Source organism: Paroedura picta, chromosome 11, assembly GCF_049243985.1.
Source record: "Paroedura picta isolate Pp20150507F chromosome 11, Ppicta_v3.0, whole genome shotgun sequence".
Classification (NCBI taxonomy): domain Eukaryota; kingdom Metazoa; phylum Chordata; class Lepidosauria; order Squamata; family Gekkonidae; genus Paroedura; species Paroedura picta.
The window spans coordinates 38,082,660-38,109,241 of NC_135379.1; the positions used below are offsets into that span (position 1 = coordinate 38,082,660).

Consider the following 26,582-nt stretch of genomic DNA (forward strand, 5'->3'; position numbering starts at 1 on the left):
TGCAGAGGCGGTGCCGTCTGGCCTGGGGCTGGGGCTGTGGTGCATGGCTGGCCGAGGGCTGTTTGCAGCTGCTGCCCGAGCGGCGACCTGTCTCTGGGCACGCTAGGCGGGGCGGGCGAGCGGGCGGCGTTGCAATGGCTCTGGCGTCGTCGCCCCTCAAAGTCTGCATCGTGGGCTCCGGGAACTGGTGAGTCGCGGGCGAGGGAGCCGCGGGGTCCCCAGGAGGGTCCGACCCCCCCCCCTGCAGCCCTGGCTGTCATTTCTGTTCCGGGGGACCGCCAGAGAATCCGCCCCAGCCGAGAGAGACTCGGGAACGCACAAAACGACCCAACGCGGTCCCCGCTTCTTCCTTTGCTTCCACCCTGCAACAGGGACCATTTCCATTTTTGCATGCAAACAGGTTTGTCCTTGGAGGGCCAGGCCTTTTAGGGCACCGGCCTGTTTCGGTTTGGGTTGTCAAAAAATTAAGATTATGATTCTAGGTTTGGCTGCATTGCTAGAGGAGACGGAAGTATGGTGCAGATGGGTTCCCCAGTCCGCAAGGTGTCAATAGTACAAAATGGAGAATGGTCCAACAAGTGCTCGTCTGGCGTGATGAGCGTGCCCGATCCCCCTTTTTTTGCAGGGTGGTCACAGAGGGATGCCAGCCTCCAGGTAGGGGGCTGAGGATCTGCTGCAATTACAGTTGAGCTCTGGGGCACTGTAGCCCACTGAGGTCCTTGTCCTCCCAAGGCTCCACCCGAAAGTCTCCAGGAGTTTCCCACTCTGAAAGTGGCAGCTCTGCTGATGCTCACTACTCTGAGTTCGTTTGTGCAGGAAGTGTGTCAGATGACTGGATTCTTGCATGTACACCAAAGCCCATCTTCCTTTGACTTGGGTGTAGGATACAGGCATGTGCATTGTATGACTTATACAAAAACAGAAAATGGCACAAAATCCAGTTGCAAATAAGTAGAGTCACCCCCCCCCCCAAATACTTGTGTTCTTTTCAAAAACCGTTTCCGTTTTTTTATGGGGTGGTTTTATGGGGTCACCCTTTTTTTATAGTAACGTATATAGTAACATACTTCCTCCTTTTGAAAGAGGTCTCCTTGCTGAGTTTGGGAGCTTCCCCCCAAAAAGTCTGGTCTGATAGTACCACTGGATGCCTCTCAGCGCAGATATCCGGTAGTATCCTAGTGAGGCCCCCGTGGCAGGTTTGCATGGCTAGCGGTCCAGTTTAAATCAGACTTTGGGCCAGTGCAAATTCACACAAGGCAGAGTGTTTTCTTCCATTGCTGGAAACATGTTTAGATTAGTCCTCTGCTGAAGGATGAAAAGAGGCCAAGAAGCGAAGGAAATAGGCTGGCGAGGCAACAATCGCATGACACAAATACCTTCTTTGTTGCAGTAACCAATGTCAAAGCGAGGCATAAACTACTTATTTTCGAGGATGAGACCTTCATCAGTGGCTGTAATGTATGAGTAAAGTATCCAACCCATGGCTTCAGTTATTGGTCAATTTCAATTTGTGGCTTCTACCTTAAATTAAAGAATTTTCAAGGATGAAAAGAGGGCTGAATGAGAGGCTGCTCAATCCTGGATGGGTTGATTTTGAGGGATGGGATTTCCAGACGGTTGCCCAACCCCCCCCCCCCACACACACACAGTTCTTCAGGGTGCCTCTTATTTATATTTTATATCTGTTAATGATTATGATGATATGGAAGCAAAAAAAAAATCACCCAAGATCTAGCATGTGAGACTTGGTTCCACTCACTTGTTCAGTTCTACACCTAGCTTTGGTCATCATACTTTTCAGGAGGAAGTCTGACCCTTTTGTGCTCGGTTCTTTTTCCTCCTGTTTCTTTCTTTCTTTTCCAAAGCATTTCTGTTCATGCCCTGGAGTAAGATACTTTTACTTTGGCTTTTCTGGTATATTGGGTGATAGACACTGGTTATTCAAATGGCCAGGTGTTGTCCACCAGTTATTGTTGCATGTGTGACCTGTCAGTGTATAGTTACATGATCCTGTGCACACACAGATTTTCTTCTGGCTGCAAGCTGACAAATGTACGTGGTCCAATCATGCAAAAGCAGGATTTTATTTTGCAACCTCTTGTTGCAAGGCTGGAGGCAAACTGTCTGTCTGGGCTGGGGAATGGGGAAATGAGATGAGGCGGCCTGTTGGTTTGCAATTTGGGTTAGAGGTTAATTGCATTGCCTAGAAGAAGTGATTGTAAACTCTTCTTTTTGTTGTTGCTAGAAATGCAGCCCTTTGGTCCACATGGATATCTTGCTGACTCTGCAAACTTCAGAACAACAGCTGAGCTCTGATTGTGGCGACTCCCTTTTTGTTTGTAAGGGGCCTAACTGACAGGTGTCTCGAGACAGCATATTGCTAGAGGCTTTGAAAGCAATCAAATAAGGATTAAACAAATGTTGGTCGACATGGTAACCATATTAATCTTATTATTAGTATTATTATATTTATTTTCCGCCCTATCTTGTGAGTCTCGGGGTGGATTGCAATAGGATAAAAACATACACAATCATATACAAAATAGAAATTAAAGCAAATACATTAAATCATAAGCATTAAAACAGAATAAAGCTGATTGCCCGATCTTCTATCATGGGAAAGGGAGGGGGGAATCATAAAGTTGGCCATTTCAGATGGTCGGTGGGTTCTTACAGGGAGGCCAGGAAATCCTATGTGTTTTAGGGCCCTCAGCCTGGCAGAATAGCTCTGTCTTAAAAGCCTTTCAGAACTGTCTAGGTCCACCCAGGGTGCTGATCTGGGCTGACAGAGCCTTCCACCAGTCCAGGGGCAAGGCTGAAATGACCCTGGATCTAGTTGAGGCCAATCTGGTCTCTTTTGGGGCTGGGGATCCTGAGCAGATTCTGCAGGCTAGATTTCAGTGCTCTCTGGAAGACATAGTGTGAAAGGTGATCCCATAGGTACGATGGTCCCAGACTCTTTAGGGCTTTGAAAGTAAGAACTAAAACCTTGAACCTGATGCAGTTTTCACAGCTGGGCAGGGAGAGGTTGTATGTGGGTCCTCCATTAGGCCCAATGGCATAGAATGGCATAGAATGGCATAGATTTCACATGCTCGCTTTATTAGGGACAAACTAAAGTTTATGGATTTTTGTGTGATCTCTTCATTGGCAACGTTTTTCCTCTGGGCTGGAAATTAAGAAAATATTTGGGGTGGGATTAATTTCTAAGTAGAATGGAGATATCTGTCAAAATGGTAACATGGAAAATTATCTGTACAAAAGATCTGAAGTCACTCAGTGGCAGGTCTGGATAAAAAAAAATGAAATGAGGGTCTGTATGAAAACTCAGGTTTTTGATGTGGGTTCGTACTCTTTATATAACCATTCATTTGGGTATAAAGATGCCCTATTTGTTTTTGCTTGTTACTTGGATATTCTGTCATCACAACTAGGAGCAAGGGCTGGGCCAGTGAACCCTTGTTTACATACGATCTCAGATGAAATGCTGGGAGGTGCATGAATGCAGCTCCCGGCGGTTGGTTGCTTAAAAGCAAACAGATGTGTGAGAGGTCGATTCCAATCAGGGCTGTTGTTGGAATGGGAAGGGGAATCAAGGATATGAAAATGATCTTGGTAACTGTGTTATACCTTGATGCCTGTGTGACATCTTGTCTTTTTTACAATCAAGATCAGAAATTCCCAACCAGCTGTCTGTGAACCCCTGGGGGGTCTGTGGAAGCTCTGAAGGGGGTCCGCGGGAGCTCTGAAGTGGCATAATATTAGGGGGGGTCTAGGCTGAGATTGCCATTTATAGAACTCTGAGCATCTTTTCTGGTTTGTCACTTATAGGACGTATTAGAATCATGGCTCATCTAAAGAGAAAGCTCATGCATAAAAATGGGGGAATCAGAAGAGGTGAGGACAGAGAAGAATTGCAAAGCATGATGGGAAACTCCTGTGAGGGAAAAATGACTTCTGAGATGTTCAAGGTAGACTCAGCCACTTGGATGAAGCTAAATCTATGCATTCCAGAAAAGATCAAGAGCCTAGTAGTACCTTAAAGACTAACAAAATTTGTGACAGTGTATGAGCTTTTATGACTGTGGGCAGTGACTCATGAAAGCTCATACTTTACCTCAAATTTTGTTAGTCCTTAAGGTACTATTGAACTGCTACAGCGAGGCTAACATGGCTACTATTATCACTTATCTGTAAGCATTCTGTCACAGGGGTCAAAACCTCTAGTAAGGATCTAGACTGCAAAAGCGATTAAGGTGCAAAACAGAGTTACAATGCATTTTTGTAAATCTAAAATGCTGGCTGGTTGGCCTCAGAACAGGAAGAGAAGTTCTGTGATAGGCAGTCACGTAAGATGGGTAGTGCTGATGGGTTTCCAAAGCCCCATAGTTCCCCTGGAATAAGAGAAAACCGAGATGAGTTTCTGGGTACCCAAAATGCCTTCCGTACCAGTAACAGAAACTGGAATATAAAATCCTGACTTGTCTCTGTTTCCTGGTCCAGATTTAGAATTGAGCTGGATAGTAGAACAGGACACGGTCTTCTATAAGGAGCTTGTGAACAGTAGTGATCAGTAGCTTGGCAAGAATATATTCTTGGGGTACCCTGTTTGACCAGGCTGTAGAGACCCGTGGGGGGGGGCTGTGTGTGTGCGTGTGTGTGTGGGGGGGGATAAGCACTAATTTTGGATCATAACCAAGAAGAGTAGATTACAGGGCAAGGGCAGAGCTGCATAAACATGCCTGCCACCTTCCTCTGCCACAGAAGTCGCACCATTGTCAGATTCATCCGAACAAATGGTTTTGATGAATGAGTTTGTTATTTAAATGGTTCTTCTGTGACCACTGTTTTTGCAGCCGATAATACTGAGCACAACTTTGAAATGGTATCCTCAGTTTGGTGATACAGAAGACACTTCCTTGTGTCTAAGGCTTCTGTGTCTAATTTTATTACTGCCCACATGATGATGTCCAGGCTGTAGTCATGGAAGTGGGATATGTGTGACAAGGATAACTTAGAAGAAACAAAAGTCTATTTATACCTTGCTGCTGGGCCTCATGGATTTGACATTATGCATTTTGCCCTTATTTGGCTTCATTTTGTGTGTGTGTGTTCTTAAAAAATGACAAGTACACATTGGAAAAAAGAAAAGTGTTTTGGCTAACAATGAAAAGGTTCAGGTGGAGTAATATTTATCATGTTTAGAGCATATCCCCATTGTTGGAAAATCCTTTGGCACTCTTGGCTGTTTCTTTGCTACTTTTCAATTACTTGTAGAAGTTTAACCTTCTCCTCAAAGGTACCGACCTCACGATTTGACACAACAAGTCCCTGCTGTGTAATTTACCTTTGTAATGAGACTCCCTCAGGCTCAGCATTTTGCATTCTAATCCAAATTGTAGGAAAAGCTTCCTAGCAGGAATTTAACGCCCGGCCTCATCCTGTTTTCTGTGTTTAAATAACCTCTAAGCGATGTCTAGAATACTGATGCCACAACTGACATTCTTCTAAGTGTGGGTTTGCGGAAGGTTAAACAGGGAGGGGGGGCTGAAACTGAGCTTTTGGGCAGTTTAGATGGACTGGCATTCTTGACACACGCCTAACCCCGGTTCAGTTTCACAATGTGAGAGGAGATGGAAGAGCACCGATTGAATTATGAAATAGTTGCTGTCAGTCCTTGCAGTTGCCTTTCTAGCACTGAGTTTCAAATGAGAAATCGTTTCAATGAATTTTAGGAATAACTAGCAGCGTTTCTTTCCCCCAGGAGTCAGAATAGTGGGAATTGATCGTCTTCATTTTTAAAGCGGTAAACCTGCAGCTGTAGAATGCTATCCATAGGAGATGCTCTTCTGCTGGTCCCATAGAAGTACCATTGTTTATGTGTTGATATATATCCTGGGCTGGGTTCTCTCTTTAATGACTTGTTTTGTTTCCATTGGCATGGCACAGTTTATTACATAAGACTGGTTCCGACATAAATACAAGTTCCAACAGTTGTTGGATTCCAGCTTAGAATTCAAGGGCAGCTTCTCATAACTTTACAGTAATATTTTTTATTGTTCTATCAGAGATCAACCCAATGTAGTGAAAAATAGAGTATTTCATAAGTATTAAAGAAGAGTTTACAAGAGTTCTGTTATTACATGTTAACAGGCATAAAACTTTGAGGAAAAGCAAAATTAGACATGTATGTTTAGTTTTTAGTTTAGTTTAGTTTTGATTTATATACCGCCACTCGTGGCAATTGCCGTCCTGTGGCAGTTTCCAATATAAAACAGTAAAAGAGCACAATAAATCCCATAATTCCCCAATAAAAATTACCAAACAATAAAGAGAACAATAAATGGCAGCATAAACTGCAAAAAGAATCTCACAGTCCCAGCTCTAAAATTCCAGCCTGGGCATCTAGACATAACCTAGATAATATAAGCCTGAGAGTTGATCTCACTGCATAACCAGGGGAGGACCCACAGCTGACAACCCTGGTCATCTGCCTGGCCTCAACCGTCTCGCAGGCCCTGTGGAACCTAGGCAGTTCCGTCAGGGCCCTTAGCTTAGATTTGGGTCTACAACCTTTTTGAGCCGGTGGGCAGCTTTGGAATCCCAACATTATGTGGTATCCTCATTACAGAGACATGGCAGGCAGAGGTAGTTAAAATCTTTCTGAATTCCAGATATTGTTTAAAACACTCTCACAGCGTCAAATCCAAAGGGAAACCAAAAAACAGAGTTCTAGAGAAAAGGCCGAGGTCAGAGACGAGAGAAACAATCAGGAATACAGGTTGCAAAGTCAGGAACTAACCTACATGTTGCTTCTACACAACCACTCTGTTGTTCACTGCTTTTATACATCAAGCTAAACATCAGCCCTCCTCCTGCAAACACTCATCCGTATTGCTAATGTGGTGCCGGTGCTCTGCTGCCAGTCTGGCACTGCACCTTCTGTTTTGCAGCTCCCTCCTATTCTTCCCTCCTATTCTTCCTTCTACATTGTTCCTGAGGCTCTGGTGACAGGAGAGGTAAACTGGCTGGCAGATGGCTCTCTGTTGCCAACTCAGGGCTATGGGGCTGAGGGGCCATTGCACTGGGACCTGGCTGTGGATTCATACCTGGCCCCTCAGAGATTGCTTCCTCCTACAGTGTCTCTGTTGCTGGCTGTGGACTTGGATTTGGGGGCAGGTCTGCTGGCTGCCTCTTCCTCAGAAGAGTCACTTGGCTCTGCGGGAACTGCCTGGTCCATGACACATGGTTGGCACAGCCGAACAATGACTGCCACAAAATGGCTGCCATGAGAGGTGGAGCCAGCCAAAGAACAGTTGTTGCAGCTGACCTTCAGTCATACAGTAAAGATCTTTGCGCTGCCAAAGCAACATTCTGAAAAAACTACATAGTCAATCAAGTCTTCAAAACCTACTTCCACCTACTTTCTAAAAATACCACTTTGGGGAACCCATGGCTTAGATTTAACAAAGTGTTTCTGGGGATGGAAGGATTTCTACTTAGTGAGTGTATCTTTCTTGCCTTCTGCTCTTGCTGCAGTCCAAAAAGCCCAGGAGAAGCATTTTGAGGGGAAGAATTTTGGCTTCAGTAGGAAGCAGAAGGCAATAAAATCATAGTCCTCGAGCAGGTCCTTCTGCCCACATAAAGGCTCTGCTGGGTCCATGCCTAAGTATAAACCTTGCAAGACATTGCAAAGGAGCTGGCAATAACACTAAGCAAATTCAGATTTAGTTCTGATAGGCAGATGATTAATGGGCTTATTCTCCCCATGAATAGTGACTTCCTTTTCCAGGTATATTGTATGTGTGTGTGTGTTTTTGTGTGTTTCCCATAATCAGTCAGTCCATTTTATTTTTATAACTCACCCTTCTGGCTCAGGGCAGGTAACCATGGGCTTTAAAAAGAGTCAATACAAATAGTCATATAACACATGAATCGAATGCAATGTTATATTTAGGTTTTAAAGGTGTTTTAAAAGCCCCTTTCTCTTTGATTAAAATCTTCTGAGGGGGCTAGATAAGGTTGGGATGGATTTCTTAATTCCTGGCTTGAACCATAGGCCTGGCAGATCAGCTCTGTCTTACAGGCTTTCCAGAACTGTTTAAAGTTTCGGAAGGCCCTGATCTCACCCAGAAGAGCATCCTACCAGATTGGAACTTCTTATTTGTTAACTAAACCATTTAGGAGAATATTTTTGTGTGTTACTAGCTTGCATGTATCCTGCCGCTGGCCTTCTTTCTCAAGTAAGCAGTGAAAATACGATGTCTTTTCTTCCATGATTTGCCTGTTAGCAATTTGATGCTAGCATGAAAGAGAAAACGTCTGTGTGTGCGTGCAGGCAGGCAGGCGGGAAAGAGTTATTTCCATTCTTTCAAAGCGTTTCTGCACTTTTTCATAAAAGCTGTTTATTGTTTTTTTGCAAACATCCTGAAATGGCAAATCCTCTGACAACGCTTGTTCGTTTATTACATTTCTTGCTGAGACTCAAGGTGAATTACAGCAAACTAGACAATAAAACAGTATAATAGCTACCACAAATTACACTTCAAGGCAGGATTAAAAGCCATGGCACTCAATGTAAAAATGACAACATAATACGTTCGTCATATAAACAGCAGTAAAATAAATTAAATGATTGCAGAGTTGGTAAGCAGTGATGCAGCGAAGCTTGATTTATCAGATTTAACGCTAGGAGTGTCTTTCCCGCAATAAAAAAATATAACTAAGGGTAAGCTTTTTGAATTGGTTGACATTTAATTACTGAAATTCCAACTGAGCCAAAAAAAATTAAATGAAGCTATTTATGCACCTCTGTCCACGTGGCCCACCTGAATTAAAACTGCATTCTGATAGTCCACATGATTGACAGTGCAGGTCGTATGCATGGCCATCTTTTGCATTTCACTGATAGCTTCCACTTGAAAATGTTGCAGTGCCAACTAAACCTCTGCCTGGTATATGGAAATTTCCTACCTGAGAATTAAGTGATAATTCTTTTCCCTCTTTATTACAGGGGATCTGCTGTAGCCAAAATAATAGGCAATAATGTAAAAGCAGTAAAGAAATTTGCTTCCACCGTAAAAATGTGGGTGTTTGAAGAACACATTAATGGAAGAAAACTCACCGATATCATAAATACTGATCATGAGAATGTGAAGTATCTTCCTGGATACAAGCTACCAGAAAATGTGGTGAGTCTTGGAACAGACAGGTTTGGCCAAATGTGTTACATGTGCTTGAATTAGTCTGTGAGGGACCTTCTGGGCATGGAAGTGGAGCAACTGCTTCCTCTAATCCACGTTTTGCACTCCAAGAGAGGAGAAGCCCTCACCTGCTGCAAGCCATCTTCAGTAGTTGCCTCTGACAAGTTGTACAGCTGTACGGCAGTTCCAGTGATGACTGCAAAAAACGGTTTGTATTTTACCAGCCACAAAATGCGGAGTCTGAATGATTGGCAGCAGAAGATTGCAACGTAGAAAAGGAGGGTGGGAGATTATATGTGCAAGTATGCACAAATGGCAATTGGTGGCTTAAGTAGGACAGTATGAAGGCTTAATCTATTGAGTCAAATTGAAGTGTGTGTGTGTGTATGTGGGGGGGACCTTAGCACCTGGTGGAAATTTCCAAGCCTGTAATTGCTTGAGGGTTTCAATGCACTCCTTCAGTCAAGGGGGCATTTCCTATATCAGGAGTGACCAATAGATCTGACTGGATTCTTAGCAGACTTTAGGATTGCTGTCACTGCCACTAAAATACCTTGCAGTGCTGTCCTAGGCAGAGTTACTCCGGTCAAAGGCCATTCAAGTCAAGAGTTTAGACTGTGACAGTGCAATCTTGTGCAGAATCACCAGGTATTCTTTTTCACAAATTATGTGTTTTATAAAATGTAAATATTTTCTGACTTTCCTAGTTAACCCGATTAAAAGCAACAAGATTCTCCTACTTAGTGATATTATTTTACTAGATTAAATTAGATAGAAGAAAATTTGGGATATTGATCTATCTTTCTATTTTGCTAATTTTTGCTATTGCAATCAGGTTTTGAGTTGTATAAAGTAAGTACTGTGCACATCCAGGTTCTTTTTTCCAGCCCTTGCAGGAGCCAGCAAAAAGATACCTTTGAAACTTTTGGCCTGGTACTTGCTTTGGCTTGTCACCTGCTTGGAAATCTTTTGCTTTTTTTGACAATGACAGTAATTATAATTTCTATTGAATGGGGAGAATAAACACTTATTTTATTTAGAATGAATGTATGAGAACTATCATAGTTCTTTCTTAGAAAAAAAAGAAAAATCCTTGTTTCACCTCTCTTGTCTCACTTTCTCCCTCCCTCCACCCCTGTTGTTTCTTTGGTACAGGTTGCCATCCCAAACTTGAAAGAAGCCGTTAAAGATGCTGATATGTTGGTTTTTGTCATTCCTCACCAGTTCATTCATAAAATCTGCGATGAGGTGACAGGGCATGTAGCCAAGAAAGCTATCGGCATAACTCTCATTAAGGTATATAAGAAACGGTGTCCATTGTCTTTGAGCATATAAAGGAATTCTCTGAAACAGTTCAGTGGGGGGGAAAGGGGTCGTGAAAAATATTCATCTTGTGTTTCCCTATCTGGAGGTTTTAATTAAAGAAAGAAGTTACATGTTGTCTTGGCTTCTTTTCCTTTGCTTGTGCGTGGCAGCAGAAGACTGTTCTCTTTGTTTATTTGGTGTGTATCTTCTCAATAACTTATAGCATCATCAGTGCAGCTCCAGTCTCAGTTCTGTCCTTGCACTGATGCTGTTTGTCACAGTGGTAGGCCTACAACTTTGGGAACCTTGAACAGCTCTGAACCTTGGATAGCTTTCAAGGGTAGGGAAAACAGATGTAAAAATAACTTCCAAGAACTTTTGGCTGAGATCCCAGGCATTGTGATCAGTGCTGTGCGTGTGCATGGGATTTTTTTCGGCTCCCCTTTACACAGGGCCCCCCTGTGCTTTCAAAGCCTTCGCAAATGTCAGGAGTGATTTTTTTTCCTTTTTGGCCCTGGCCCCAGCCTGGTAGGATGAATTGTCATTGGAGATCAGGACCCTGACGAAGCTATCGCAGTTCCACAGGGCCTGGAAGATGGCAGTCTTCCGCCAGGCTTATGTTTGGTGGTTTAACACCTCGTCTCATTCCTCTGCTGGCAAATATTACCAACCCTGCAGGCCAGATGGAGGATGACTGAGGGAGGGGCGGGGGTCTTTGTTAGTTGCTGATAACTATTATTTTAGTATTTTATGCTGTTTTAACTGTTTTATTGATTGCTTTATCCTAATGTGAACCATCCCGAGCCTGTACGTGGAGAGGGATGGTATACAAGTTTGGCAAATAATAATAATAATCTTCTAGAAGAGCTCCCTTGAGATGTGTGAGTTTCCACAGAAAGAGAAAATTGGTACAACACCCTTCTTAGCTATTCTGTGAATGAACAGAAGTGCTTCATACATCACGCTGATTTAAAAACCCATGTTAATTGCCGTAATGTATAAATGCAAGTTTCAGCCTCTTAGCCAAAATAAGAAATACTAAAAAAAACCCACCTTACTCCCTTCATTTGAATTATACCTTTTTTATTTTTTATTTTTTTCTTTCTTTCTTTCTTTCTTTCTTTCTTTCTTTCTTTCTTTCTTTCTTTCTTTCTTTCTTTCTTTCTTTCTTTCTTTCTTTCTTTCTTTCTTTCTTTCTTTCTTTCTTTCTTTCTTTCTTTCTTTCTTTCTTTCTTTCTTTCTTGCATTTTGTGATGGCACATACTATGGAATCAGGTATGCCCGGGAATACTGATGCTCTGTTTGTTTTATGCCATGTGGCAATGTTTTCCTTACCATCTTGTTGGAGGCAGATACAGTCAGGAGGCGTCAAATGCTTTGGTTTGATTCAGTGGTTTAGATCCAGCCAGCTTTTCCCCTTCAGTCTTGCCCAGTTCTGCAGTCCCTGTCCCACATGGCATTTGTACATATGTACATACAAATATATATATTCCCACACACACATGCAGATCATTTCATTTATCCCTTGCCATCTCTCAGATGGGATCCAAAGTAGCTGACAACATTCTCCTCGCCTTGATTTTACATGAAGTTCCCACAATCCCCAGCATAGTATTTTTGACTGGCCAACGTGAACTCCTTTTTCCATGTTCACTGGCAGAAAATCTGTTTGGATCCAACTGGATCCAAATATTTAATTTGGGCCAGGCTTATAAAAAGGGTATATGTCAAGAGCAAAACTCATGGCAGTAACCTGGTTCACAAGTAAAGCTGGGACATAGTAGTCCCTATGGAAAGGATATTTGAGTCTGATGCAAATAATACATAGACCATTGTAAATTCCACCCAGTTGTCCTTCACGTTGTGACTACTGACCTTTTGCCATTTCCTTCAAATGTTTACCGCAGGGAATAGATGAAGGACCAGAAGGACTCAGACTCATTTCTGACATAATCCGTGAGAAAATGGGAATAGACATCAGTGTGCTGATGGGGGCCAACATCGCCAACGAGGTCGCAGCGGAGAAGTTCTGCGAAACCACAATAGGTAATCTTGATGACTAATTGATACCTTGAATAAAAATGTCCCCGCTGTTGAGTGATCATGAAGCAGTTCTCCATTCTTTCATATTTTGATTGCTGAACTTCTTTCTCTTTCAAAGATAGAAACAGGAAAATATTGTGGTAAGAAAGAGGGGTAGAAAAACAGCTGGGCACATTTGTGTATTGATTGATTATTATTTTTATTACTATTTTTATTTTATTTCTTAGATTTTTATATCGCCCTCCCATATGGCTCAGCGCAGCTTACATAAAACATTGTAGGGGTAATACATAGAACAGTCTAAGCATATAACACAGTCATAAAATAACATATCAACAATAATTCAACAGTGGCTTTGATTAACAATAATATAATAAGAACGACAACTTAGACATGCTTCTTTGGGGCCAGGGATCACCAGCCAGTTGGCAGTGGCAGAGCGCAGTACTCTTTTGGGGGTTTAGGCAGAGAGACGGTCTCTCAGGTACACTGGGCCCAGACTGCGTATGGCCTTGAAGGTAAGAACCAAAACCTTAAGCCTGAACCAGTTGTAGTCTCCAGATCAAGGATAAGGGTAGGCCTGCATAAAGCGAGTTGCAGAAGTTTTCTAGAGACGTTCATCCTAGTCCCAAAGACAATTTTCCAGCTTCCCTAGAACACCCATGAAGGTCAAGTTGGCACTGTACCATGGTACACTATAATCACTCGAAATAATTAATTTTTTTGTCCCATTGAAGGGGATCCTCTAAACAGAAGACCACATTTGCATATCCATTAGAATACACAGTTTTGTTCCATTGATTTCCCACTGGTTGCACGCATAATTTTCTTCACACAGAGCAAGAGTCGACCACATTAGGGAGGGAGGCCTAGATTAGCACTGTCTGTGTGGCCCTATCGTTAGTGATCCTTAATGTGCCCCAGCTAATCCCGCTCACTAAGGGCGGTGAGACTTTTGATAGTGTGTTAGCCTCTGGTGTAGTGTGGATAGCTCAAGGAGAATTAAGTGGAAATCACAGTTCAGTTGTGAGCTTGTTGGATGACCTTGTGTCCCATCAGATTGCCCTGTAAGGATCAGTGGGATGATCCCACCATAAATTCATTGTAAGAAAGGCAGGATCTGAATATGACACTGCATACTGAAATAAACGAGAGCCAGTGTGGTGTAGTAGCTAATATCTGGACATCTGGGTTTGAACCCCCCTTTGTGCCATGGAAACCCAAGGTCACCTTGGGTTAGTCACACTCTCTTAGACTAACCTACCTTGCTGGGTTGTTGTGAGGATAGAATGGAGGAGAGGAGAACAATGCAAGTCACTTTGGATCCCCATTGAGGAGAAAGGTGGGGGATAAATGAATTAAAGAATAAATAAGATTCAAATTATACATTGGGATAGAAGGAAAGAGCTTCTCTTGATAATTTCTGCTTTGTTTAAGAATGTCTCCTCAAATAACATTTGTTTCCTCCCCTCCAAAAAGGCTGTAAAATTTTGGAGAATGGCCTCCTCTTCAAAGAACTCCTTCAGACTCCAAACTTCCGAATTACTGTGGTGGATGATGCAGATACAGTTGAGATTTGTGGTGCACTTAAGGTAAGATGAGTTGGGGGCAGGGGAAAAAGGATACCTGAACTCTCTCCCCCCAGAGCCATCATGGTGTAGGAGAACCAGGTTTGATTCCCCCCTCCTCCTCATGCAGCCAGCTGGGTGACCTTGGGGCAATCACAGTTCTCTCAGAGCTCTCTTAGCCTCACCTACCTCACAGGTTAGGGAAGGGAAGGGTAGGTGATTGTAAACTGCTTTGAGTCTCCTTCAGGTAGTAAAAGCAGAGTACCCCCCAAAAAACAAACAAAAAATAAACAGCTCTTTTTTAAAAATTAGATATCAGTATGTTGTGAGAATTCAGTGCCAGGCTCAATTCTGAGGCAAGGAGGCGACACAAGGGGAAGGCCTCGGTCCCAACCAGGCCAACTCCTGGGATGCTGTATGAAACAGGATGCTGCATTAGATGTATAGGACTTTAGTGATATTGTAAATGCTGTAACCTTGAACAACGTGCTGGTGCTCAAGCAAAGGTAAAGGAGTGTTGTCAGATGTCTCCTTACCTGCTTTCATGTGCCTGCTTTTTCCCTTGGCCACTACTGAGTGTAGCTCTTCTCTGTACGACTGAAAAGGAAGGCAATGCCAAGCACTGCTCCTGCCCACCTGCTGGCCGTTTTAGAAGTTGCCAGAGGAGCACGAAGGTGCTGGAAAGTGCTATCAAGTCACCACCTCCCTAGGACAACCTCGTAGGGCTTTCTAGGCAAGAGTTAGGTTTCCATTGTCTGCCTGGACTTCCTTGGTGGTCTCTCATCCAAATGCTGACCAGAGCTGATCCTGCTTAGCTTCCAAGATCTAATGAGATCAAGATATCCAAGGCAGGGCAGAGCGATGATAGCCTCATGTGATTTGTCTGTTTAACAATAAGGAGTCAAGGCAAGTCCTAATTTGTAGGGGGTGACGTGTAGATAGCCATGTTGGCTCTTGGAGAATCCAGAAAAAGACACCAAATCATGCCATAGCTTTAATACCAACCCATAGAATATTGCGCAAGATTTCAGTTTCTGCAGAGTTCTTCATCAGTCAGATGGATTGAAATAGAAGGGAAGAAAGACGCTTTTCCTGGTCCATGTCTTAAGACTTGGTCAATGCTAGCCCTTGGTGCTGGATGCTGGCAGGTGTTCATTTGCAGCACTTGCATTCTGGGAAGGAGCATATAGTGGAAGATCCTCTCATTTAAAAAATCCAGCAAGGACCAAATGTCTGATTTATAATTTATAGAAACATGTTTTTAGCTTTGTGCTGCATGAGTCAAAAGCCCAGCACTGATGCTAAAAGAAGAGCAAGGATGGCTACCAAGAAATGCCAGCCCCTGAGCTGAGTATCCAACAGTATAAGATAATATAATTATCCACTGCAAAGTCAATCTTTATCTTTTAAAAAAGAAAAATATTGCATTTATATTTCCTTCCCCCACTTATGTCCCATCTAAATAGATTCCAATAAGGATTACTGGTAGACAAACAAATGACAACTAAGAGGGGATGTGGTAGAAGATGATAGTTATGAATGGTGTGGAGAAAATGGATTGAGCAGGGTTCTGCCCCATTCTTATACAGTCCTAGGATTTCAGAGTCATTCAAGACAGTCCATGCAGGACCTCCAAAAGTAAGCCTCCTTTTGTGCAGTGCAGAAATGACTAGTGAGATTTATCATTTACCTTTTTCCTTGAGGCTCAAGGAGAATTACAGAGCTATCAACCAGAGAATGCTGAGATGTGCTATGCAGTCCTAAGCAGAATGGTGTCCTTTTAAGCCCGTTGATTTTAATGGGCTTAGAAGAAGGCAACACTGCTTAGGACTGCACTGACAGGAATGGCCATTGGTTTAGGCAGCTTTGAAGAGAGATTACTGCACAGTTTCTGGGAAGATCTGTCTATTATTGGCTATTAGCCAGCACAATTAAATAACTATCTTCCGGGGGGGGGGTATGCCACTGAGTACCATTTTCTGGGTGTCAACAGGACCCTGCTTGCAGGATTGACCACCATGGGAAATGCACTGCTGGACTAGGTGCACCTCAGTTTCTTCCAGCAGGACTCGAAGCCAACCCATGTATCACAGAGGGAATTCTAAGGAGAGAATTATTGGCATTTTTCTACCAGTAAAAATAATTTTAGCTGCAGAAGTGACACTTTTAGGACTACATACATAATGCAGTTTTCCTGTATCCCAGCTTCAGTGGCTATTATAGAATGAACATCTGGTGTTGAGAGGCTCACATTTCTGCAAACCCACTGCAGATGATGTCTTTTTGTTGTATCTGCCAGATGGGTCCGTGGAGATATGCAAGCACTGTGGGAGGCGGATGGCCCTGAAAGTGAAATCTTTGCTTTAAATAGCAGATGCACAAAACAGTCATCATCTGTTCAAGGGGGCTATAGGGACAGGGCTAGGAACAGAGGCCGGTCAGCAAGAATTTCCTCTCTGTACTGGCTGCCTGAAAGCTTCCCCTCACTAGGGGCAAGTCTAGTGAAAAGCAGATGAAATGCTTTCCAACAGGAATACCTTCCTGTCGGAAGCACCGGGCTTCAGATACCTGAAGCAATTGCTAGTAGCCTTGTGTGAACTCCTCTTTCACTGTTCATAGTGAGATCCAGAAGGGGACTGAAATCCAAGAGCAAGGAAAGCGTATCAGATCCTGCGGAGCCAACAGGAGGCACTGATTGGCTCACTCATTGCCTTTTCCCTCTAGCTGGCAGCTGGTGAGATGACCCCAATTGGAGTTTTCACTATGAAGGGTCCAAGCTAATTCTGGCCTCAGCTTGTGTGGTTGTCACCGACCTCCTGGGAAATGGCCCTGTAAGTTTAAAGAAGGATTCTGCCTCCTGTGCTCATCGAATGGCTAGACGATATACTGGCCTCCTGTTGCACTCGGGTCTAAGTCCTACAATTGGAAAGGACAAAGTGAAAGTTGTGCCTAATTCCTAGGGGGAGTGAGACTCCGGTTCTGAGGATACAGTTTCCCCTCCTCTTCTTCCAACCCTCTGAGCTTCAGAAGGGCTTCTCCCCTATGCTACGACAATGTAATTTTTGCAGGGAACTGCTTGGCCAACACGTTGCTACGTCATGGCCAAAGCATACATACTTCTGATGCTGCGAACATTCCACAACATGTGTACAGTCACATCCAGCAGTGGAGTGTTGATGAAAGGTTATGGATGATGGATGTTTGGGTGCTCAGCATACATTTTTCTTTAGGCCTGAGAGGGAGGTCTCCAGTATGCCCTCTCTGGTCTTGCCCTCCCTCTCCAACCACGACTATCCATGGAGAGACATATGGGAGTCATGGTGCCTCACAGCTCTTCACATGCAGGCATCTCCACGGAAAGAAGGGACTGCGGTCACGAAGGCTGAATTTCTTCATCTCCCCTCTCCTGCTGCAGTCAAAAATGTGCTCCTGACAATAGGGGCCCCACAGGAACAGAAGGAGGTGGGCAGAATCTACCAAAATGGCCTCCCTTCCATTCGTGGAAATTTTCTCCTCGATCCAGTCCAGTATTTATTCTGCCTTTTCCATGTTGCCAAGAATTGTTCATTAGCTGATTTCAGAGTTGCTTGGGAGGAGCCAGGAGCACTACTACTTTCAAGAATGCCATTCGTCCTTAAGGATGCCTTTCTAACACATCTCCTCTGCAACTCCGTTTTGAGCTCCCCCTGCATAGATCTGTTGTTCACTGTGACCTGTTGGCAGGGTTGTGTATCCCAGAATTGTTGCTGATCCTTGATATTCCTGCCAATAGTTTAGTAGCATTCTATATTTCTCCAGCTCTTTCTCTGAAGGGGAGGAGCTTCATTTTTGTGGTTCCATGTCCTAGGAGAGAGGGAACCCAAGAGAAACCTCATTATTTATGTAGGCGGTCGGCTCAGCTTGGCAAGATGCACGTTGGCAATCTATTCTGAACTGTTATCTGCTCTGGCAAAGTTCTCTGCAGCTCACTGAATCGGAACTCAACCTTGTAATTTATTGCCACTCTAGATATTGTATGTAGCTTGAGAGGAGAAACAAGTTTGTACATTGATAGATATCTTATAGTAGTCACCATTTGAGCCATATGACACTGCTTTATACAGAGTCAAACCACGGGCTTGTTAAGATGAATTTTGTGTAATGTAGTGGCTCTCCACAAGTTCAGGTGAAGGATTTTTACTCTAATACCGAGCTCCCTCTTAACTAAAGATCTTGCAAATTGGCATACAGTCATATGCAAAGTTAATCCAATTACTCCAAAGGCGACTGTAAGCCACTTTGAGACTCTTTCAGGTAGAGAAAAGTGGCATATAAGAACCAACTCTTCCAGGCTCTCTCAGCCTCACCCACCCCACAGGGTGTCTGTTGTGGGGAGAGGAAAGGGAAGGCAAATGTAAGCCACTTTGAGACTCCTTCAGGTAGAGAAAAGCAGCATATGGGAACCAACTCTTCTTCTTCTTCTTCTGGTTAATAAATATAATAATAATACTAATAATACTAATAATAAATATCAGGATTTGTTTACTTAAGGCATGACAGATTTCCTCCCTAAGAGTCACCAGGAGTCAGGAGCAGAGGGGGAGTGTGTGATCTTTATCGCAAATGCCCACATATAGTGAACATATAAAAAGAACGTGTCCAATGGATTCCAGTTCCCTACCTCCACATATACAGATTCTCTCTGCTTTTGGAATCTTTTTATAGTGCCCCTCAAGCAATGCAGATGGTAAAGCAGAGCATCTTGCAAGAGTGAATGCCCCCCTGGGCATTTACTCCCTAGAAAGCACAGATCCCTAGATCCCTAGAAAGCACAGAGAAGCACTGCCGGTTTCTGAATATATCTGTTTCCTGGGAGGGGGCCATGAACTCGGACAAGCATGACCATGGGATCCCACTTCCATTTTTGCGGGGCTTGTGCAAGGTCGGGGGAGACAGTTGCCCCTCTGTGACTCACAGACGGAAATAGGCACAAGTAAGCTTGGCAGGTTTAACTGAGGCTCCGGAGTCTCAGCATCGTTTCTCCCCCTTCCTTTGTCCACTAGAACATCGTGGCAGTGGGAGCTGGCTTCTGCGATGGCCTTCGCTGTGGCGACAATACCAAAGCTGCTGTCATTAGACTTGGGCTGATGGAAATGATCGCCTTTGCAAAAATCTTCTGCCAGGGGCAGGTGTCGACCGCCACGTTCCTGGAGAGCTGTGGGGTTGCAGATCTTATCACCACGTGTTACGGCGGACGCAACCGGAGAGTGGCCGAAGCATTCGTGAAAACGGGAAAGGTGCAGTATCTGAGGCTTGCATTTCTGCTTGGTGGGGCCCGGTGGCCTGAGAGGAAGTGTAGAGCAGTAGTTCCCAGCTTGGGGGAGTGGGGACCCGGCAGGGGAAGGCGGGGCTGCCGAGCTGTTACAAGAAGTCTGCAAATCAATAGGTGTATGAAGCACTCTCGTTTTTATCTTTCGGAATTACACACTTTCTCAAGTAAATGGATACTGCTTTAGGGTGCTTAGGGCTGATCCTGCGTTGAGCAGGGGGTTGGACTAGATGGCCTGTATGGCCCCTTCCAACTCTATGATTCTGTGATTCTATACTAATAGTACAACTACAATCATCAGGGGGCCCCGTTAAAGTTTTTGACATTAATCTACAATCTACACTCTAGAGTGAGTCTTATTTGTGTGGGATGATCTTGTGACTGGTGGAAATATAGAATAATGCTGCCTTTCTCAACTTTTTTAAACATTGAGAAAACCTTGAAATATTTTTCAGGTGCCAGGAAACCCCAGAAGTGGTGCAATTGTACAGAATAAGGTTGGGAAGAATAGCTGTGGACACGCCCACCTGGGACCCCTGCCCTCCCCACCCCCTCCAGGCCTACCATTGGCCATTTTGGGCGGAGGGGGCCGATATGGTCATATCACCCAATAAATGTTTAACAAACTTAAAATATTTATTAAAAATTAATTAACTCCGAACCATTCAGGAAACCCTTTCTGGGCTGTAAAGAAACCCCATAGTTTCATGAAACTCTAGCTGAGAAAGCCTGGATTAATGCAATCTGCTGTAGAAGAGGAGGGGAAGTGCCTAATTTTGCTGGGCATTTTTATTATCTTGATACAATTTCAGCGTAAGTCCCATAAGTTGGTCTAAGGCTGTGAATTCGAAGCAAGTCCACACTGTTTGGCACATCCACACAATTATACCTTTCTAAGTCTATTGAAGCCTTAGAAGGGGGCAGCTCTAAGTAGACTGCAATAGCTCTGAGTGTCTGCAGCTCATATCACTTGTGCCTTCCTGCAGTAGCCTTTGCTGCCAGTCCAAATAACCACTGGAGACTCAGTAGCTTACCCACTTCAGCATCCCTCTTTGAGCACAAGAACGTCTTGGCTAGGAGCACAGGAGATGACCTTGGAAAGGTGAACGTGGAGTCTAGAAGGCTGCATTGTGGAATCTCCCTTAGAATAGGAAAACAGAGTTGGGGAGGACTATGGGAAGGATGGGGAGGACTCTGAATGCCTGTGTCCAGGGGTGGGAAAGATGCCTGAGGAAGAGAGGAACAAAACTTTTGTGTCCATTGGCACCTTTAAGACCACCCGAGTTTTATCAAGACTTGGTTGTTCTTAAAGGTGCCGTCGGATTCAAACTTTGTTCTGCTGCTTCAGACCAACATGGGGACTCACCTGAATCTATCTGACAAGGAGAGGGTCTGTGCATGGCCCTCGCACATGAAAGCCACAGACGGCATCTGCGTGGGCAGTGTTCAGTGGTAACAAGTGGTGGAGCTGTCTTGGCCATGTCCTGCTTGCGAAGCTTCCTGGGGGCCTCTCTGGATGGTCACTGGATTGCAGACTAAGTGTGAGCTGCAGGGTATTTAGGCTGATTTCAGTAAGGCAGGCCTTTATGGGCTTCACATGTAGATCACAAGTCAATTAAGAGTCTTTGAAAAAGAAAAAAAAAGGGGGGGGGGAAACAACAGTCAAATTCCTGCCTGACCTCCATGGTCCAGAATGCTCATTGGTGGGAATGAAGCACTAAAGAGTTTGTATTTCACACACAAAAAAAAGATTTCTGAATCTTTATAGACTGTTTTGAGGTCTTCTGAAGCCAGCCGGAGTCTGAAGACTTTGACTTTGATGTGGGCCTTTCATAGGCCCTTTATGCATGGCGCCAGATTCCGTGCGCTGGCGTCATGCCATTGCGGCGGGGCACAATGCCCGGCCATTTCCCGTGAACGCACGGGAGCGGGACATGCTGGGTTGCCCTGGCATAGCGCACGCGCTTTACGCTGGGGCCAGAAGGCCCGACTGAGGTAAGTGCAGCGGCGCGGGTGGGGAGGGGCCAGGGGGTCGCCTTAAAATCTCCAAGAATTTCCTAAACCTGAGGTGGCAACAAAGGTGGGGAGACGGCCATCTGCTCTAGACTTCCCTGCTAGCTAAGGAAATAATGTGCCATGTCAGGGACCTGGGCTGATGCTGTGCTATCGTCTGCCCAACTGTTTTTTCTGAATATATTTTTAGGACGTTCTATCTGAAGTTCTTCTAAATGGGTAGAAAAGCCACCATATTGTTTTTAAACCGAGCATCTACATTTGTTTGTTTGTTTATTTATTTATTTAAAATTATTTAGTCAATTGAAGAGCTGGAGCAAGAAATGCTGAACGGGCAAAAGCTCCAAGGACCACAGACGTCTGCAGAGGTGTATCGCATCCTTCAACAGAAAAGACTGGTGGAGAAGTAAGTAAGAAAATATGAGTTGTGCTGAATTTGCTGCTTCTATCTTTTTGTAGCTACTGGGGGACAGAGGAGGGGTTACTGTCCGCCATGAACTGTACCCTGAGCTGAAACCATGTATCAAGGGACTGAGATCAACAAGACAGAGGCTTGGGCTCAGAGAATTATCCAAATCATGGCCTGGTTTGGGGGACTGGAAATAAGTTGTGGGTTCATGTTCAACCAGGGCTGGCTTATGGCCAGATGTCTACTTAGAGGGATGTGTTGGAGGAGGGGGCAGCACTTGTGTCCCCATGGCCCCCTGCCTCCTTGGCATGGATAGTTGCAAAGTGGGAGCCTCTTGTTATTGCTTCTCAAGTCCAGTGACCCCTTATTGGGGTGTACGTTGGGGGTGGGGGCGAGCATGCATCTTCCTCTGGTGTCAATCCTGGACCTGAATAGCTGCAACAAAGACAGGAAGAAGATCCCTCCCTCCTCCGTCTGTGCTGCCACCTCTCTTGCCCTGTGTGTCGCAGGGGCAGCACAGACAGCAGCCCCACCTGTACCATATTGATGAGGCGTTGATTATGATCACTGATGGTGTACTTACCATCCATAAGAACAAAGTGTGAGTCCAGTGGCGTCTTTAAGACCCATGAAGTTTTTTTTTCAGTATAAGCTATCTGAAAATGTGTGCATGCACCTGAAAGCTCATACCTTGAATAAAAGTTTGTTGGTCTCAAAGATGCCACTGGATTCAAACTTTGTTCTGCTGTTTCAGATCAACATGGGTACTCATCTGAATCTATTATTGTCCATAAGTTTCCCTAGAGCAGGCTTTCTCTACTGGGGTTTCATGAAACCCTGGGATTTCTTGAAGGCCATGGAATGGTTTCCTGAACAGGTGGGAGTTAATAAATTTTTTATAATTTTTTTAAAATGTGTTAAACTTTCGTCAAGTGATATGACCAAATATGGTCATGGTGACCCCCCAAATGGCCAATGAGGGGCCCAAAGGGGATGGGGAGAGGCCCCAGGTAGGTGTGTACGCAGATATGCTTCCCAACCGTATTCCCCACAATCACACTATTTCTGGGATTTCTTGAAGCCTGAAGAATGTTTCAGGGGTTTCTCAGTGGTGAGAATGTTGAGGAAGACTGCCCAGAGGAGCAAACAGAGGCTCCCTTGGGTTGTTCCATATCTGGTCAAAAGAACATTGGAGAGGGATAAACACACAGACGGATAGGAGGTCCTTGTTCCACATGGCGTGGTCCTTAGACGTTGCCTTTCTGTGTTTTCTTCTTTTAGGTTTCCACTTTTTGCTGCTGTCTATCAAATCTGCTATGAAGGGAGGCCTGTCCAAGAGATCATCTCCTGTCTTCAGAGTCATCCAGAGCATATATAAAGCGTGCTTTCTTTCCATTGTCACAACTCCTGCCTTTCCTCTTCATGAGCAAGTCTGAAAAGATGTAATTAAGCCTCACAAGAAGCTACTCCATTAAGTAATCAGGGCAGCACTTGAATGTCTCTAGATTTCTGTGCTTGTCATAAAATAGCACAGCTCCTCAATTTGTTATTTTTAAAAAGAACTGGCTGAAGTTCAAGAGGTTTTCAGACATATAATGTAGCACTTGCACTCCTGTTCTAAGCTCAGTAGGACATGGGGAGGTCAGATCTCCCAACATACATTTTGAAAGCAGCCCATTTTCTTCTCCGTCACAGTGTCCATAAGGGAGGAGAAGGTTAAATCTTTATCCTTTCGTGTTATTTTTGAACTGCCGTTAGCAGCATCAGAAAAAAAGACACTTGTTTGTGTCAGATTTCCCTTTTGTTTCTCTAGCGGGGCAGATAACCACTTAGGGGGCAGAGTTCTACTCTCCGTCCCCCCTCAACTCACACGCACAAAGCCCCAATCCAAGTTGGGTGCCCTCTATTTATTCTGCAACCTGCAGTCCAATCCTCAGCAGAATTGTACCCCCCCCCCCATTGACTTCAGAGGCCTTAAAAGGGATTCACTCTGCTCAGGGCTGCACTATCAGTCATGGCTTTTTCACATTTCGTCCTGTTGCTTCCTAAGTTCATGTGTCTTTCACAGTGGAAAAAGCTTGACTGGTTTTTGTCTGTCGCATTCTGAAGCTTCCTTGACGTGAGGGGCCTAGAATTAAATATAGCCTGAAAATGCCTTTTGCTTTGGGGGGGTCATTTGCTGAAATGCACTTAAGTTCTACAGGACACATTTGACTCCTAATTAGGTTTGCAGATCACTTGACAGGATCACACAAGCATTTTGGCAGGGAATCAGTTTGATGGCACTTACTTGGTGAGGGGGGCACTTGAGCTTAACAGATTTTAAAGATTCTTAGAAATAGAAAATTCAAATATGTGTTTAAGTGGATGTTAATTTCTTTATCTGGATATTCTGCAGATAGAAATTTCCTTCCTTCCTTCCTTCCTTCCTTCCTTCCTTCCTTCCTTCCTTCCTTCCCCTGTACGATGTAAGAGTAAATATTAGCACAGCCTTGGTGCATGGCAGCACAGACACAACCCAGTATGATTTTGGACTCAAGTCTGTATGTACATATTGACTCTTATCAGATTTAGTTTGATGATGCTCAGATGATGCTCAGATGCTCTGATATTGCACCAGTAAATGGCAAGAGGGTAGCTTGCTGCTCCCTAGCTTAACCCACCTTTCCAAAGCACTACCAAGAGGTGATGGCGTGTGATTTTTGTTTTGGTTGTTGCCACAAATCTATTTTTGCTGTGGTTTTTTTTACCCCCAAAAGGTCATCTCCATCTCCTTTTTGCTTCCTTTGCTGAACCCTGGCATTCTGTTGGTCCTTTCTAATTGAGGTTACGCCTTCAGCTCCTCCTCCCAAGCCCTTTCTGCAAAGTAGATCCCTAAATGTTGTAGGTCTTTCTGCCAGTCGTAGAGACTCTGTTCCTTTGTTGTGTTTCTGGGAGATCCAGCATTCCGAATATTCACATCACCATGCTAATCCACCAGCTATAGGAGCTGCACTCCCAAAAATGGGCCGGGAATTCCCTTGAGCGCATAATTGTATCATTCCTTTATTTCAGTGCCTGTTTATTATGCTGCATTAACTTGAGTGCTCTAAGTTTTTTGAAATCCCTTGTTCCATTCCCCCATTGCTTTCAAATATGAGAACTTTCCAGAAGCTGATCATAATCGAAACGGCCTTGGCTCCTTGATGTCTTAAATGAGTGAAAGACTGAGGTGACCTAGTCATGGATTGGTGAAAATGGAACCTCGCTGCATCACCTTTTTATGTGAGGTGAAAGACACCTACACCCTTCTGGAAAGCTTTATTTGTAGAGAGTCAAATGCATTAATTTACATTCCGGGAAGTAATGCTGCTGTACCAAGTACCAGAAGTTAATTCCATGCTAGGAAAGGAACTCTGGTTGTCTTTTGTACCCACTCTGGAGGAATTTAGCTTGGTTTTTATACTCTGTTGCTGACATTTCAGAATGAAACTCCTCCCGACTCATGCAGCCCAAAAGTGAGTTTTATTGGCAGCTGATCCTGCTTAAAGTCAATGCAAAGTGTCCTGAATAGGTTTGTTATGGTCTACAGCTTTCCTGATCCAGGAATGAGCGTCCCGAATTCATTTCTCAGCTCGGGCAAACTGGGGAATGTAGGATGCTTCCCATACACGATACACTAAAAGGAGATGGAAACATGGAGATCTTGTGTGTGGTAGTCATGTTGCATGCATTGGCTGTTTACGTGTCTTGCTTCCCCCTCCCCAACCATTCATGTATAGGGAAAAATAACATGAAGGAGACCTTAGAAGTGGAAGTTTGTGTAGATGGGCAGTTTGCTTCATCATTGCAATAGCATTTGAAAAACTCCAAATAAATTACCATGCTCTGCACGATTGAAGAATGTGAACACGCAACAATTTGCCTTATTCTCTGAATTTCTCCATTATATTAACTAATTAATATGTACAGGATTAGTCTGCCTCAGCTGTGGTGTGGCAGTGGAAAAATTAAAGGATTGAAGGGGACATCTGAGACTATACATCAGGCAGCTTGAGAATGGGAAGTACACACTCCTCTTTGCGATATAAATCTATGTGAAGCATTTGTCTATCTTTTGATATTGGACCATCTAGTTCAGGGGTAGTCAAATTGTGGCCCTCCGGATGTCCATGGACTACAATTCCCATGAGCCTCTGCCAGCATGTGCAGGGGATCATGGTAATTGTAGTCCATGGACATCTGGAGGGCCACAGTTTGACTACCCCTGATCTAGTTTAATGGTGGCTTTGTCTTTTATCCGTAACCTACAGTATGTATTAACCATCTGTGTTTTGTATAATATGTAAAGGGCTATATAAGGTGAATGTGATGAATTAACCGTACTGTTGAGCTACTTACTCCACTTAATAAAATGAAGACTTGGGGTTTTTTTTTTCCTATGAAGCCATTCGGCAATGAAACCCGATGTAAGATTTAATGGTATATTTCATCGGACCCTGCTCATTTTATTTTTTCAATAAAAGCTAAGATTCTGTGATTATCCTGTGTCTGTCCCTGGAGATAATTTTAGCCTGCTGCTCACTTGAAAGATTCCTACAGCGGAAACTACGCTTTTCATTGGCTGCTTTCTATGATACATTATTTTGCAGCCATCTCTGAGAACAAAAGTTCGAAGATGGCTCATTTTCTCTTAGCACTTCTTAGTTGGAATAACCCAGCTGGAAATACTGTGCCTCCTCCAAAATGTATCA

General features: G+C 44.0%; 1 protein-coding gene across 2 annotated transcripts; it reads left to right on the forward strand.

The window, feature by feature from the left end:
• GPD1L (glycerol-3-phosphate dehydrogenase 1 like) lies at positions 1-26,371 on the forward strand. 2 transcript variants are annotated; one of them, XM_077302846.1, is made up of 8 exons: positions 1-187; positions 9,014-9,191; positions 10,359-10,499; positions 12,416-12,554; positions 14,031-14,143; positions 19,162-19,395; positions 21,740-21,846; positions 23,131-26,371. In XM_077302846.1, exons 1-8 carry the CDS (start codon positions 135-137, stop codon positions 23,225-23,227), a joined length of 1,062 nt encoding a protein of 353 aa, XP_077158961.1. In that variant the 5' UTR covers positions 1-134; the 3' UTR covers positions 23,228-26,371. The 2 variants fall into 2 exon arrangements, with proteins under 2 accessions (XP_077158961.1, XP_077158962.1); XM_077302847.1 differs by lacking the exon at positions 1-187 and adding an exon at positions 2,333-2,433.
• Positions 26,372-26,582: the final 211 nt, after the last annotated feature.

Bases quoted from the DNA above. Each gene is read 5' to 3' on its own strand.
- GPD1L (XM_077302846.1), top strand. From the start codon at position 135: ATGGCTCTGGCGTCGTCGCCCCTCAAAGTCTGCATCGTGGGCTCCGGG. The intron at 12,555-14,030 runs GTAATCTTGATG...CCCTCCAAAAAG, and splicing joins GTTCTGCGAAACCACAATAG to GCTGTAAAATTTTGGAGAAT. The intron at 19,396-21,739 runs GTGCAGTATCTG...AAAATTATTTAG, and splicing joins CATTCGTGAAAACGGGAAAG to TCAATTGAAGAGCTGGAGCA.